The sequence below is a fragment of the Xenopus laevis genome, chromosome 3L (assembly GCF_017654675.1).
Source record: "Xenopus laevis strain J_2021 chromosome 3L, Xenopus_laevis_v10.1, whole genome shotgun sequence".
In the NCBI taxonomy this organism is placed as follows: domain Eukaryota; kingdom Metazoa; phylum Chordata; class Amphibia; order Anura; family Pipidae; genus Xenopus; species Xenopus laevis.
Window position 1 is genome coordinate 127313307 of NC_054375.1, and position 16834 is coordinate 127330140.

General features: G+C 38.5%; 1 protein-coding gene across 2 annotated transcripts in view; it reads right to left on the bottom strand.

Annotated features, from left to right (window-relative positions):
* LOC108710311 (netrin receptor UNC5D-like) overlaps nucleotides 1–16834 on the bottom strand; it is a 408361-nt gene that overhangs the window by 84487 nt on the left and 307040 nt on the right. For both annotated transcript variants that reach the window (XM_041586931.1, XM_041586932.1), the window contains one exon: nucleotides 13571–13948. In XM_041586931.1, coding sequence (XP_041442865.1) covers nucleotides 13571–13948 — 378 coding nt within the window. The remainder of the gene's footprint in view (nucleotides 1–13570; nucleotides 13949–16834) is intronic.

The following is a 16834-nucleotide window of genomic DNA, read 5'->3' on the forward strand; positions in this document are numbered from 1 at the left end:
CTGGGCAAACAATGCCTACAAGGTCAACGTATGGCAAAAAATGACTATTTTCAGCATTTATATGGCATATTTTTTCTGGCAACTGTGCTTCAGTGGCTGCAACCAAAAAAACTGGGCAAACAATGTCTACAAGGTCAACGTATGGCGAAAAATGACTATTTTCAGCATTTATATGGCATATTTTTTCTGGCAACTGTGCTTCAGTGGCTGCGTCCAAAAAAACTGGGCAAACAATGCCTACAAGGTCAACGTATGGCAGTTATTTAAAGAGAACAGTAGATTACTAGCCAGCAAAGCTACCTAAGCTAAAATGTCCCTCAAATCCCTGCAGACTTCTGTCCCTCCAATACAGAGCAGTATCAAGCAGATTACTAGCCAGCAAACTTACTATCATCTGTCCCTGAAATCACTAACAGCTCTCCCCCTACACTATCTCTTCCAAGCACACACAGGCAGATTTTTCAGATACATTTTTGCCCTTGATCCCCCTCTGGCATGCCACTGTCCAGGTCGTTGCACCCTTTAAACAACTTTAAAATCATTTTTCTGGCCAGAAATTTTTTTTTTAGATGTTAAAGTTCGCCTTCCCATTGAAGTCTATGGGGTTCGCGAACCGTTCGCGAACCGCTCGCGTTTTTGCGCAAGTTCGCGAATATGTTCGCAAACTTTTTTTCCGACGTTCGCTACATCCCTAGTTGCTAAACAATGCCATATTTTATCTTCCAAAAGAACGTTGGATCATACCTCCCAACATTTTGTAAATAGGAAGAGGGACAAAAAGATTTGCTACGCTGTGCCCAGCAATTGTTTTGCCCACACCTATTTTGTGGCCACACCCCCTAATTACCATGTTCATTTTACAAAATGTGGCAAGTTTTGAAAGTTTGAACACATTTCTGTGGTTTTTATGTGTTATTACAGTTTTGGTACTGAGGGTGAATTTCCCTTTAAGCTGCAAGTTACCGTTTCTCCAAGAGACCTGCTTATCTTAAATTGTTCCAATTGTTTCTTTGCTTTTTTTAAATTGTTACAAATGTATCCAAGTGCACCTGTCACATACTCTGGGCTCTCTGTAAAAAGCTAACTGGCTGTTCAGTGCAGGAGATCACAGAGAAAGTCGGACATTTCAGTAACAACCCGGGAGCTGTCAAAACTGGGACTGTCCCGCGAAAAATGGGACAGTTGGGAGTTACTGTTGAATGAGTATAGATTGCCTAGAAAACAAAGTATTTTTTTAGACCTTAAGGTTCATGGCACATGTGGCTTTGTCAACATTTTTTCTCCAAATGCCTTTCGCCGAATATGCTGCCTACTATAGTCTTCAATGGCAATCAATTGTGAGTAACAGAGAAAAAACTCCAAGTTCCATTAGCCATGTCAGGAGATCTCCCCCCTGTGTTAGTTTACAAATCCAACAAAGCCTTCAGTTGTACATATAGGTTGAAATATAGTATATAAAAACATTGAAATCTTTCCACCACTGTGATAAACTGCTGGGATAGCAGTGGTTAAATTATTCTGCTGTATTGGTACAGGTGAACCAGTCAGAGAAGCACAGAAACTTCTGGTACATTTATTAGAACATGGCAGGTATGACTGGCCTGTTCAATACTTGCTCTCAGCTCAGACAGGAAGTAGAAAACAGGAACAAGAATAGGAATCATAAGGTGATGGCAAAACAGCAGCAATGCCCTTTACCAAAATGCCCACACAAGCAGGTTACAACAACCACAGACATATATGCAGTATCCAAGGATCTTCAACACATTTTTGGAATCAGTGAGAGGCACAAAATGGGCCATGGCCCATTTCCTCTTTTGATCATTTTAAGCAGTGAAAAACAATTCAAGTTTCTGTTACATGGGCCATATTTATCCCAGCATATAGTATTCTCTAAAGAAAATGGATAAGCATGTAGGGAATCCGTGCAAAATCATTGCACTTATCCCTGTAAGGGCAGAGGCCCAGATCCTGTGTCTGTGTGCTGTAAGCTGTTACCTAGCAACCAGCTATTCAGTGATCCCAGTGCAACAGGAAGTGACACAGAAGCTAGTGAGATACTGGCAGGAAAAGGAAGTCATAGATACTGGCAAAAGAAGAGAGCCTGGCATAGAAAACTGCCTGGTGGCCAGAGAGCTGCTGGTGGACCCAGAAAGCTGAGAGGCTGCACCAAAAGTATTCATTTGGATCGGGCTGGCACAGAGAAGCCAGAAACAGTGCCTGGAAAGACAGAGAGTATGAAAGGAATCAAGACTGGAGGAACAACCAGCAGGAGATTCCTATCTGAGCAGCCATAGGGGCTGGTAGTCACATTGTATGTCTGACTGTGCTGGACTCACCTGGAGAGAGCTCTAAAGTTTCCAAAGAGGATTTGTGTGTATCCTGGTTAAAGGGACATTACCCTGAAGAGCTATGAAGATAAACAGACTGTTTATTAAAGGACATTAAAGGACTTTGCCTTTTTAGTTAGCTAGACAGCTTTGGGCTAGCAAGTTAGTTAGTGAGGTGCCCATTTATTTTAGAACGGTTATTTAAGTTAACCAATACTGTGTGTGTGTGTTATTACTGTATTCCTAGTGGGGCCACCCGTGGGTGAATTCCCGGATCCCATTAGGTGGAGGCACTGCGCTAGTAACTACGAGGTACCCAGTCTCTCCCCATACCACTGCGGAGTGGCTCAGGTTTGTCCCGTGTCATCAGGTAAGCGCCACACGTGGAGTGTAACACCGACAAAGGGGTGTCAAAAGGGATACACTCATTTGAATACTTATTGACAGGAGGTTAAAGAGGTAGTTCACCTTTAAAGGAACAGTTCAGTGTGAAAAAAAACTAGGTAAATAGATAGGCTGTGCAAAATAAAAAAAAAAGGCTGGAGTGACTGGATGTGTAACATAACAAAATAGAACACTACTTCCTGCTTTTCAGCTCTATAACTCTGATTTAGTCAGAGACTTGAATGGGGGCCACATGGTACATATCTGTTCAGTGAGTTTCCAATTGATACTCAGCATTCAGCTCAGATTCAAAAGCAGCAGATCTCATCCATGTGGCCCCCCTCAAGTCACTGATTGGTTACTGCCTGGTAACCAATCAGTGTAAACCAAGAGAGCTGAAAAGCAGGAAGTAGTGTTCTGGCTATTATGTTATTCATCCAGTCACTCCAGTCTTTATACATTACATTTTTGCCTAACTAACTATATCAGAAACATTTTTTATTTTGCACAGCCTATCCATTTACCCAGTTTTTATTTTTATACTGAACAATTGCTTTAAGTTAACTTTTATGGGGGAATGTAATAAAAGAATGGAAAAAACTCTTCACAATGAGAAAAGTTATGCCTTTGCATGAACAAATTTAGCTTTGCGCGGATTTAATATAGCGCTTGCGAATTGTTTAGCAACCGCTTCTGGCAGTGGAAGAAAGTTTGCAATTTTTTTAATTTGCACCAGTGGTCAGGATATGTAATAAAACTTTTTACTGAAAAAGTTTTTATATTTGCTCCGAAGGATTATGACACATTCATTCACTTCTTAAAAGTGTGCAATTAAAATTCACAATGCAATAACAGGTTGAAGAAGAATATTACATTGTGAAATGAAAATGTTTATTCTTATTGGTTCAAATTGTTTTTCTCTTTGCAACTTTTGTAACATTCCCCTATTAGTTTATTATAGAATGGCCAATTTTAAGCATCTTTTCAATTGGTCTTTATTATTTATTTTGTTAATTATTTGCCCTCTTCTTCTTCTGATTATTTCCAACTTTCAAATGGAGCCAATGACCCCATCTAGGGTTGCCACCTTTTCTGGAAAAAAATACCGGCCTTCCTATATATTTATCTTTTTTCCCTATTAAAGGAGAAGGAAAGGTTAAAACTAAGTAAGCCTTATCAGAAAGGTCCATCTAAATATACCAGTAAACCCGCAAAGTAGTGCTGCTCTGAGTCCCCTGTCAAAAGAAACACTGCATTTCTTTCCTTCTATTGTGTACTCATGGGCTTCTGTATCAGACTTCCTGCCTTCAGCTTAAACCTCATTGCCCTGGGCAAGAGCATGCTCAGTTTGTTCCTCTTCCCCCCTCTCTCCCTTCTCTACTGTAATCTGAGCCCAGAGCTATAAGTGAGCAGGGAGAGACTCAGGCAGGAAGTGATGTCACACCATGTTAATACTGTAGCTCCTATACTAAACAAACAGAGAGTTTCTAGAGCTTTTTACTCAGGTATGGTAAAACATTCTACAGAATAAATATAGCATTCTAGCTTGCACTATTGCAGCTAATCTATTGGCAATAAAATCCCTCCGTAGCTTTCCTTCTCCTTTAATAACATTGAGATCAGCCATCATTTGTACCGGGCAGGTGGTAATCCTAACCCCATCTAAAAAACCAAATGCCCTTTGAGCAGTGATGGGCGAATTTGCCCCGTTTCACTTCGCCACGAATTTTGCAAATTTCCAGCAAAATTTGTGAAACTGGCAAAAAAATAGCGAAACGGCGATTTTGAAGCCGGCGACAATTTGGCGTCGTCAAAATGGGTGCCCATTAAAGTCAATGGGCTTCCGTTAATCAACGTCAGCATCAAAATTGGCGCCGGCGGCGAAACCGTCGCCGGCATCAGAAAAACGTTGATGTCGGCGTCAGAACCGTTGCTGTAAATTTGCACCTGGCGCACAAATTAGCCCATCACTACCTTTGAGTCAAAAATAACCAACCTGATGAGTACCTGAGGCAACTACAGCATTGCAGCACCTGTACTATTGGTGAATGAGCCAGAATTACTAAAAGTTAGGGATCCCAATACTACCCTGTACCTACCACTAAGCAGAAATATATGAAAGGATTGCTAAAAAGCAAGTAAGTAATTGGAAATAACTGTGACATTTTGATTTACAGTGAACCCAGTGAGGCTGATAATTTGATAATTAAGGACCTCTGGTGCCTGGCTCAGGTAAGTGCACCCTGCTTTGTAATTACTGTACTGAGAATCAGGGGGTCAGTCCTGAATGTAACCCTTGAATTGCCTTAGAGTACTATATAGTATACAGTCTGCAGTCAGTTTTATGCTTTAATAATATTCTAAACCTTAATTGTCTCTGCCTTTATTTGTTCTTGCAATATGCATTCATAAAATGCCCATCCTCCCCGTATCCTCCTTTGCCTCATATTTCTCTGTTTGCAGCATAAGAAAATTAAACAAGCACTGGAATATTTCAACACCAGATACCTGAACTATAAAGGTGCTCTGCTTCCAAGCAATAATGGTTCTTAATGTGCAGTTAATGTGCTTATAATTGCCATGCAGTGGTAGATTTTAGGAAACTCTTGTGCTATCATGACCTTACTGTATAATCTCTTTTGTTTTAATAAGATTTAGTATTCAGCTACATGAAGGAAGCGGGGGTAAGAGTCCTTAATAACCAAGCAAAAACACTTATACAGGTATGGGATCCGAAAAGCTCTGATTTATGAAATGGCCATATCCCATAGACTCCATTTTATCCAAATCTTCATAATAGTAAAACAGTACCTTGCATTTGATCCCAACTAAGATATAATTAATCCTTATCGGAGGCAAAACCAGCCTATTGGGTTTATTTAATGCTCAATGTTATCCAGGATGCTTGGGATCGACCTGGGTTAGTCAGGATAAGGGGTATTTCTGTAATTTGGATCTCCATACTTTAAGTCCACTAAAACAAAACATTTTTATATTAATTAAAGCAAATAACACTGGTTTGCCTTCAATAAGGATTGATTAGTTAGGATCAAGTACAAGGTATGGTTTTATTATTACAAGGGTAATAGGAAATTATTGTTAAACATTTTAGTTATTTGATAAAATGGAGTCTATTGAGGGATGGTACATTAAAACGATTAAAGAAGCGGTTATGGCGGAGCTCACCTCGGCGTTCAGCGCTCCCTTCCTGGTCGCAGCTATCGCGAGACTTCGGGTATTAGCCCCAGATACTCCAATCTTCACACTATAGATTCCTCGCTAGCAGCGCCGGCCATTCAACGGAAGGAATACCACTGTTTAATATCATTCGGCTTTATTAGTACACACAGTGCGGAGTTACAATTTCAGTGGGTGTGCTGTGCAAACCTACGCGTTTCGTGTTTAGGTAAACGAGGGATGGCAATGGCATTGCTGTAATTTGGAGCTTTCTGCATGAGGAGTTTTTGAATAACGTATCCCATACCTACTGTATATGACATTCTTTCTTTTCCCATTGTCCCACTTATTCTTCTTACAGCACGTTATTCTATTTTTTCTATAAGCCATTATCTTTCCTTTCCCCCATTGGTGCACTTTCCCCCTCTCTGAATTGTATTGTCTCCTAATTAGGGATGGCAAATTTGACCCGTTTCGTTTCGCCAGACGCCTATTAAATTCTATGGGTTTTGACGCACGGCTTTTTTTTTTTTGATGCACGTTGCCATACAAGCCCATGGGCGTCATTTTTACGGCGAAACGAGGCGAAGAAAATTCACCCATCCCTACTCCTAATCTCCCCTCTGGATAAGTTCAATGTTTACTCTTACCCCACACTGGCTGTCAGCCACATTTGCCACTTTATTTATGTTGAATTAATTCTCATTTCATGCACTGTTCTGTGTCCCAGCAGTGCAAATGTTCATCTATGGTACTCCTCTCCACTTAGTTAGTTTAGCTTCATCAGAGTGTCCCTCCCTTTTGAAATAGGGATAGGTGATAGGGAAATAGCAGCCATAACACCTTTTCTTTAGCAACTTGTGTCCCTTTCTGGCCATTTAAAGAAGGTATCAGTAAATGCACTTGTGTATCAATTATAATGTTCTTTTTGCACAGCTCAGCAAAACAAGGCTGATCATTCAACCCCCCAGCAAATTATTAATCAACAAAGTAAAGGTAAATGTAGTAATTTCAAAATACATTTCCCATCATTATTTAGCTCTTCTGCTGACATCAGACTCATTTGTTAGAGAGTTATTGCACTGCAATCATACAACAAGTTTTAATTGAAGCAAACCAATGTTTGGATTTTCTAATGAGATATTCATTAGAGTTTTAATAGTGAGCAGGGTACTAGATTTAGGTCAATGTGACAATTTGTCGGCTGTCATGGTATTCAATTGCCAAAAAAATGTTTGATACAGTGTTAGCATTTCCTCAATTGGTTATCTAAAAAAATATTTTTTTACAATTTAAATTTCTGGTATATCAGATAGAAAGAATTTATATGAATAGAAGTATATGCATTTATAGTTATAATCTCCTTGTCACTATAGAGTAATCACTGGAGATTGCCTGTTCCTCCTTCTCCCCCCAACCAAAGGATTTTCTATACAGGACAATTTAATAAAAGATCAATAATGAACTGGGGTCATCCAGGCACTCAAGGATTCCACAAAATCACTATCTCAAGTGGTTATATGCGTTTCAAGCCCCTAGGGCCCACGTTTAAGTGCCCTGGGGGCACAAAACACATAGGGGCAAATTCACTAAGATTCGTAGTTGCGCCAGGCGTAATTTCGCCGCACTTCGCCAGGCGTAGTTTCACCAGCGCTCCGCAAATTCACTAAAATCCGAAGTTGCTCTCAGGGGTAGCGTAGGGTTGCGAAATTGCGCTAGCGTTGATTCGCTAAGCGTTGATTCACTACAAATGCCTGGGAAACCTTCAAAACATCATATAAAAGTTTTTTTTTGCCCTACACATGTGCCCACTGTATAGTTAAGTTGCCATGAGTTAGGAAATGTAGGGGGGAAGGAGGGGAGCCCCAAAAATTTTTCAGCCTATCACCCATAATATAGAAAAAACGCCAGCGTTTTTTGGGACTTAGAAAAAATTTGAACTTTATTTGAAGCAATCCCTATCTACTCTATTGCGCTACGCCTGGTCTGAGGTGGCAAAGGAAGTCTAGCGTAAAAGGTAGCGTTAAGTACAATGCGCGCTTTGGTGAATTTGCGTAGTTACGTCCGTTACGAAAATTCGCGAGGCGTAAGGGTGCGAAGTAACACTAGCGAATTTACGCCAGTGTTTGTTAGTGAATTTGTGAAGTAACGAAAATGACCAACGCTAGCGAATTGACGCTAGCGTTCGGCGCTTAGTGAATTTGCCCCATAGTGCCTCTGAAGTTAGTGATCTGTTTAATGTTATTTTTGATAAACTTTTTTTACTTTGATTTTTTTTGGCCCTTGTAAATCTTTGAGTGCCTGGATGACCCCTGTTTTTTTGTTTATCGGCTCCTTGAGCTGAGGGTTTAAAGGCAGTGCACCTGGACCCCTCCTATAGATGGTGAGTGTTTTCAAACAGTCACTCCCTTTTTTTTTTTTGCATTATTGATGTAATGAAAGCACAACATTTGGCCAGGTCTAGTTACCCATACTAACATCAGATTTGCAACCTGTTCATTTTACTTATTGGTTGCTATCAGGGGCAGTTCGGGGTTTGCTTCATCCTTAGGCAACAAACCCAGTGTGGCCCCATTTTTTTCCTTCACACTCTGATTTGAAAATAATTTCTACAGTCAAGTGCAAAATAGTGCCAGTTGGCAAATTGCACACAGCTGCGATGTAAGGAAAACTCTTGAGTGGTGCATGAGCCTCCACTTACACAAGTGGTTCCCAAACTTTTTTACCTGTTCATTTTTACCTGTTCATATTCATCAATTATAAAATGAGTTGGGGAGCAACACAAGCATGAAAAAAGTTCCTGGGGTGCCAAATAAGGACTGTGATTGGCTATTTAGTACCCCCAATGTGGGACTGGCAGTCTAAAGGAGACTCTGTTCAACAGGAGTAGAATTGGACTGAGCTCAGATGAATCAGTTTCTTCCATTTCTGTTTCAGCAAACACATTCTATAGGAACCTACAGAATAAGCACATTATTTTCCTAAAATAGAAAAGAACCAAGGGGTCACAGTCATTTCAGTTACAGTTGATTGTTGCAATTGTAGTAGGGCATACATTTTATGGACTGACTTGTTCCAAAGGTGGAATGATAAAACAACGTTGAATGTTCCTGAGCTCTTTAGTATGACCTATCTTTGTTGCTGGAGAATACATAACTGCGTGCTTAATTGTACACCATGTTTGTAGCTTAAACAGACGTTTCCTTAATTAAAAGTGGTATTGCTTTTTTTGACCATATAGTGCATTTCTTTATTCACTTGAATTTTTAGTAAAGGTAGAATAATGAAACCCTATATCTGATTGGTTACTGTGTGTTGCTGCATTGGCATAAATGTGCCCGATAACCAATACGAGCTGCACTGTTTGTTTAACTTTTTACAACATTTAATCAAACCCCTCAAAGGAAATTTTATTTTCACAATAACTCAATAAATATCCAAGGTCTGCTAGGTAAGAATGCATGTGCCTCCTGAAAACATTGTCATGACTCCCTTGGGGCTCCACATCTACAGAAAGCCTGCATTATGGGAACACATGAGCACAATATTTACTGCAGCAATAAAGAGTCATTACTGATAAAATAGCACTGTAAATTCCCCCAGCTATCAGGCAGAGAATCCTTTACAATAGGAACATAATCATATGAATACTGAAGGCTACAGTAAATCCTTAGCCATTAGCAATCTTAAATAATTAAAGGTAACAATAATACCTTTAGGCATTGGATTCACTACCCTTAGTCTCAGTGACATCTCTTGCTCCCTGAAGGAATAAGAGTCATTTAAATGGCTAAAAGTACTAAATAGGACTGGTTCCTCAGCAGAGCTTGTCTCTAAGGGGATTCCAGTTCATCTAATAAAACTGTTGTTGTACAGAACATTAGCTCCAATAAATTCCCAAAATAACAAGTGATTGTAGAGCATTCTACTAGCAAAACAAGTGCTAAAAAAAGCCAAAGGGAGTGTGACAAGTCCAAAAGCATCGGGCTTGACACATTCAAATGGCCTTCTCTTGACCATATGCCTTATGATGATGTTTTCGAACTATACAAAGTAATCAATGTATATGATTGTATACTTTCAACACAGTTAACAGTTGACCTTGTGAGTCAATATTAGTAATGTAATAAATGGCCTAAAATGTGCTCCTAATAACCCACAGTAATCAATCGGTAGGCAGAATGTACAACTTAAAAGCTTTTAAGATGTATATGAAGTTATTTCAAGCTTTTTAGAGCTTTACCGTCTCTCCCAACCACTCCATCTTTTCGGTCCATTCATATCAGTTTGGTTATTGGAAATCAATGAGGAGGGAAAATAACATTTTGGGCTGCATATACAGTGTATTTTTCAGGTTGTATTTATTTCACCAAAGAGACATTTGCTCTCATGGCTCTATTAAATTCCTCCTTCAGCAGCCTGACCAAAAACAGGCAAAACTGGATTGAATATAAAGGCCAATAAACTATAGTATAATAACTTAGCCTATTTACTAACATTTAGGGGCCCATTTACTTAGCTCGAGTGAAGGAATAGAATAAAAAAACTTTGAATTTCAAATGTTTTTTTTGGCTACTTTGACCATCGAATTGGCTACTTCGACCTTCGACTACGACTTCGATTTAGAATCGAACGATTCAAACTAAAAATCATTCAAATATTCGACCATTCGACCATTCGATAGTTGAAGTACTGTCTCTTTAAAAAAAACTTCGACCCCCTCCACCTAAAACCTACCGAGGTGCCATGTTAGCCTATGGGGAAGGTCCCCATAGGCTTTGTAACAATTTTTAGGTCAAAGAAAAATCGTTCGATCGATGGATTAAAATCCTTCGAAACGAACGATTTTTTGTTCGAACGAACTATTTGCCGTAAATCCTTCGACTTCGATATTCGAAGGATTTACATTCGGCAGTCGAATATCGAGGGTTAACCCTCGATATTCGACCCTATGTAAATCTGCCCCTTAGACTTCCTTATTTTCACAAACCATATTTTTTCTCTAAACATTTGTGTTTTTTTTTAAATTTCTCTAAAACAAAAAATTAAAAAAAAAACCCAAAAGCAGTTGAGGTCTATTGGAAGTCAATGGGAGCTGCGCTGATCCTATTGGACCTTTTTTTTAACATTCAGACCTTTAGAGGTTTTTGGAATTTTTTTCCCTCTTGTAATTGTCTGAAAAACTCAAATTTGCAAAGGTTTTAGAGATATTTATATTTTTCTTGTTGAACGTTCAGCACTTTTTTCCATTTGTACTTTGTGGCTTTAGAGAAATAGAGTTTAGTCGTGGTTGAAACCGCGATTAAACTTTATTTCTCTAAAACAGCGAATGCCATGAAAGTTAATAAAAGATGCGAAAGCTCTAATACCACCAAAATTTGATCTTTAATAAATGGGCCACCCCAAATTAGCTTTTTAATTTGTCATAACGTTTCATGAACACAAAAATACATTTTTAAACAGTTTTCATAAAATGGCATGTTCTTGCTTGGTTGTTCGCACTTTTACCTAGATTTTGTATTTCAAAACTCTGAAGTAGTTTTAAGCATGGTTGGTAATCACTGTGATAGTACAGTCTATTATAAAGGTGGAAAAATAAATTTGAAAGGTGAGGAATGATTTACAAAATCTGTCTACTAAATATGTTTTCAGTCAAAAATACATTGATTATTATAGATTTGGATGATATAGTCCCTTTAGATCTAAAAGGCATAAACAGCTTTATACTTGGCCCACTTGGTTGTATACTACAACTCCCAGCATCCAATGGGAGAAGAAAAACATTGCTTCTTGGAACAGGGAATGGTTAAAATGAAATTTTTAACAACACTCAAACCATCCAAAATTACAGGATTCTAGAACACCACAACCATTTAAAATATAGTAGAGTGTAGCATAATATGTGGTGAACTTAGCCCTGCATGCCCCACTTAGAATTAAAAATGTGCAGCACGAGGTTCAGTTGAGAAATTTTTAGTTAACGTTGCAAACTAATTCTACTTTAGAGCCATGGGGGATTATGAGGTGAGGACTGTGCCTAACAAATCTGAGACAACTTGACATTTAGATTATGACAGAAACATTGTACTTCAGCGTAGGTGGCATCTCCTCCTCCATGTTTTGTGTACCGTCATGTGCACTAAAATATTTGGCTGCAATTAGAATAACATTTCTGCTCAAATAATTGGGAAATATCTCTGTCACCCTAATGTTGAGTGATTTTAGCAAAATGTCCAGAATTGAACATACAATACTGAAGTGGAACACAACCAAGTTATGGTTGCCATGGAGGATTTTTTGTGCGGGATCTGCATCTCCCAAGGGAGCAAATGGAGCTGACTAATTAGTAGAAAACCTGGCACTGAGCCACTCTTGACAGAAAGTTTATGGATGGGAGCAGGATGCAAGATTTCAAGAGACAGGTTTGAAAGGCCAGTGATGTGCTGGTGAATAATACAGGAGAAGGCTTGCTCTCCCCATTCTCCTCCGATCTTTGGTCTATGTTTGACAGCTTAGACATGTCAGTGAAATGTTGTCATTGTTCCTATCTGTTCTTCACCTTGACAATGTAGGGACCACCATCCACGTTGAAGAATTTGAAGAGCAAGCATATCCTGGCCATAACAATTAAACAATAAAAATCATTATACTGCCAGGCACATTTCCCATCTTATTGAAGTTAATAAGTTTGTAAGAGTTTATAAGTTTATAAGAACTCTTAACACTGAAAAAACAAAGATCATATTTTGCTGGCGGTAGTTTAAAAGGCACTTCTGTTGATCAATCTGAAAGTAAAATGAGTGCACAAAGTGCCTTCTTACATGTAAGTCTGTCTGATACTAAAAGGTAAAGGTATACATTAATGAAATGGTTTTCTTCGCAGTAATAGAATTGTTTTTCACAGTCACTGAACTGCAATAAAAAAACAGGTAATCACCATACAGCACAAGGTAAAAATTGTTTATGATGATTGAATTCTAAATACTATAATGAAATTTAAATGCCAACTCTACCTTTGGCCTTGAACTACAAAAATTATCTATCTATCATCTATCAATCTATCTATCTATCTATCTATCTATCTATCTATCTATCTATCTATCTATCTATCTATCTATCTATCATCTATCTATCTATCATCTATATATCCATTATATATCATCTATCTATCTATTATCTATCTATCTATCTATCTATCTATCTATCTATCTATCTATCTATCTATCTATCTATCTATCATCAATGTTCGGTCATTTCATATAATACACATATTGATTTGATTTCCTAGAACTGGCAAGGTTCTGTTCATTGATAACAGATCCTATGTAAACCTGAAGTACTGTAGAAGGATTTGGGGAGATTTTTAATTTAAATGGCTGTGATTTAACCCCCATTGGGTGCTATCTATAGTAGTAAATAAAATCAACTGTACTTGCTGTATTTTATCTCTTAAAGACTGTCCAGGAAGAGGTGCCAAAACAGCATTGTATGTGGCAGACAATAGATGTCACACCCCCCGCCTCTGGTTTTTTCATTTTCGTATATATGGCTTCTTTGACCCATCTTTTGAACCTTTATTTTCTGCCATATACAATGCTGTTTTGACACCTCTCCACAGATAGTTTAATGCCACCTTATAGCTTTACAGTATATCTTGTAAAATATTTAAAAAGATTTACCTGTACTTGGCATCACTAAGCGTCCTCCTTGATGGCCAAAATGTCCACTGACTCTCATTTCTGGCTTGGATGAAATAGATGAGAGATTCTGGATGTAGGGAAGTTTGTTCCTGCTATGCAGCGTCCCAAAACACCTGTTATTACCATGAGGAAATGACCCAGAAATGGTCTTTCCTTGGAAATCAGGCCTTTCAGTCACTCCCAGAGACACCATGAAGGAACTCTGAACTTTCACCTTAATGTCTGTAAGAGGGTTAAATATTGAAGACTCTGTCATCAAATCTTTGTCCATTGGATCTTGAAAGCAGATTGGGCCACTATAGGTTCTGCTCACTGTTAGATCAGGCTGGAGAGATGAGTTCAGGAGGAGAGAGTTACCTGTAAGAAGGAGACAGACATGAAGACAGTAATAAAAACGACAACTAAAAACCACTAAAGCTTTGCTCCTCAAAACAGAAATAAATAAGCAAACAAGATTGTTAGCTGCCATTTTCTAAGCCCCATTCATTATTATTGTTCATTTATAGTGCACCAGAATATTCTGCAGTGGGGGGGGAGTGAACACAATCAGAACAAAAATAAAGCAATTACAAACAATATAATGGGGAGGGGGTGACAAGTGATACATGACGTAATGGAGAAGTAAACAGTACTTTCATATACAGTTTCCTTATTACTTATTTTACCAATTCTTTTATTTTGTTATTGTGGTCTTAGGAGTATTCCACAGCCAAAAGTAAGAGTATTTGCAGCTCGTGTTCACACATATAAATATGTCACTAAATATTATAAACATTCAACAAATGCCACTTTGCCCTTGTACAATAGCTCTTACAATACACATAAAAAGTACAGAACAATGCCAAAATAACTGCTATATTTGCCATTAAACCTCCAGATACTACTGTACCTATATATCTAGACAGCTTCAATATAAGGTAGATGAATACTGTCATGGACCTGTCATGGCCTCCAAGGGGGTCTGCTCAAGGTTCTGTAGGCATCAAATGTATTACACGATCATTTTAATATTAAACTGTCATCAGACATCCAATATGGCAATTCATTAGCCCACAAAATATTGATGGTTGCACAGTTAGTAGAATACTGGAGCTGAAATCACAGAATACTGAAATATCTGCTATGTTATAATTTGAATTTGTATTTCCAGAATTTACTAGCTCTCCTGGCCCTGACCAAAACATGGGTTCTTCAAAGGCTTGAATAAGGATCGTGAAGTAGCAAACTGAGCAGAAATATATATAAAAGCTTAAAAAAGCAACATTGGAGTTAAATTGTCACAGGAAACATGCTTTCTCCTGGGAACGCAACAGTCGCTGTACTCTTGTTTGGGGAGGGGTCTTTATTTTCATTTTTATCCTTTGCCTCAAGGCTTCCTGAAGCATAATATTTTATTTATTCTTCCCCATTGCTATAGAACGCCGTGTAACAAGCCTCTTCTCTTAATGAGGGATCACTGTTCTCTTTCCCTAAGTGGTATTTTGCATCCTATGCATAATTCTCTTGCATTGATGACTAGAAAACAGCTGGTATTGGGAGAGGGAAATAGAACGACGCGGCACCGCTCAGAAGTTTGTATAAAGCTTGATTCCTCTCTATAGCATTTATTAAGGTTTATTCAAGGTTACAAGCAAAATCCAGTTCAGCTACATATTCTCTCACCTACTGCCAAAGTGTGGTAGAACAAAAAGATGAGAGAACAGATCATGGTTAGTTTTGATGAAACGTTTGCTAATCCACTGGGAAATGCAGGTGTTTGATTTGAAACTTCAGCTAAACTTATTATCCTTTTATAAGTGAACTTTTCAAGATGTATATTCAGTTTTCTTTTTTTCAGATAAACGTGACTATTTCTTTAAGATACAACTAGAATTCTTCTAGACACTAAAGAAAATACTATTTTAACTTAAACCAAAAATTATGTCTTTTATACCTGTACATGTCTATAAGTTGCTACTGTCCTTGATTTCTGTATGTACAATAAAGAGTAATTTCCTTTATTTCTTAATATCCTGAGCCATTTTCTTTGAAGAGGTCCCTCTTGTCCCTTCTGAAGTATCAGGTGACACTCAGGAGAAGAAAGCTATTCAGAATTCAAGACCCTGATTTTTAATCAGCTTCTTAAGGTGGCCATACGCGGAGAGATCCGCTCGTTTGGCGATGTCGCCAAACGAGCGGATCTCTCTCCGATACGCCCACTGATCCTAGGGCCCCATGATCGGATCCTAACAAACGGGAACGGGCGGTTGGATTGCGGGACCGCATCAACAAACAGATGAGACAGGATTTTTAGTCCCATCCGATTGAGATCTGGCCGACTTTCGGACAGATCTCAATCGGGGAAGCCCGTCGGGGGCCCCCATACACGGGCCAATAAGCTGCCGACTCGGTCTGTCGGCAGCTTTTATCTGCTCGTGTATGGCCACCTTTATTTGCAGAATCTTAATGGTTTCCTGCAAGTAACTCATAAGTCAACAGATCATTTAGTTTAACCTGCTCCATCTGCAGTTTACAGTGATACAAGTGACAAGTTGGAAACTTTTATTTAAAAAAAAGTAATTTTCCATATGATCACCATGAATGTTTAGTGGCCTTTTTTTAAAGGGATACTTTTTTAAACTTTTTTTTAGTTTGTTTATACAGGTATGGGATTATCCAGAATGCTTGGGACCTGGGGTTTTCTGCATACCATATCTTTCCGTAATTTGGATTATCATACTTTACATCTACTAGAAAATCATGGTAACATTAAATAAACCTGTATTATTATTATTTCAAAAAAATTAATACATTTTTTAAAATGTGGATTATTTGGTTAAAATGGAGTCTAAAGTCCATGCCATAATTTGTAGCTTTGTGGATAATGGGTTTCTAGATAACGTATCCCATACCTGCAAAACCTTTAACAGGGCTGCATTATGTTGGTAAGGTAAACATATAACTATTTCATTGTTTTGTTCTGCTTTAAGCATGCATACATATTAACATAGGTTGAAAAAAAAAGACACTTGTCCATCGAGTCTATTGTGTTCTTTTATGGCTAAGTGAAACTTTCCTAACTTGCAGCAAGTTCAGTTAATTTGACCTATTACTATTAGCATAGCTATACCCAGGGGCGCTCCGCCAATGAGGCAAGCTGAGCCGCTCGCCTCAGGCGGCAGCTCCAGAGAGGATTCCAGGGGCGGCAAAAAGCCGCTCCTGCACCTTTAAGAGTTGAGTTTTAAGAGTTTTTAAACCGGAAAT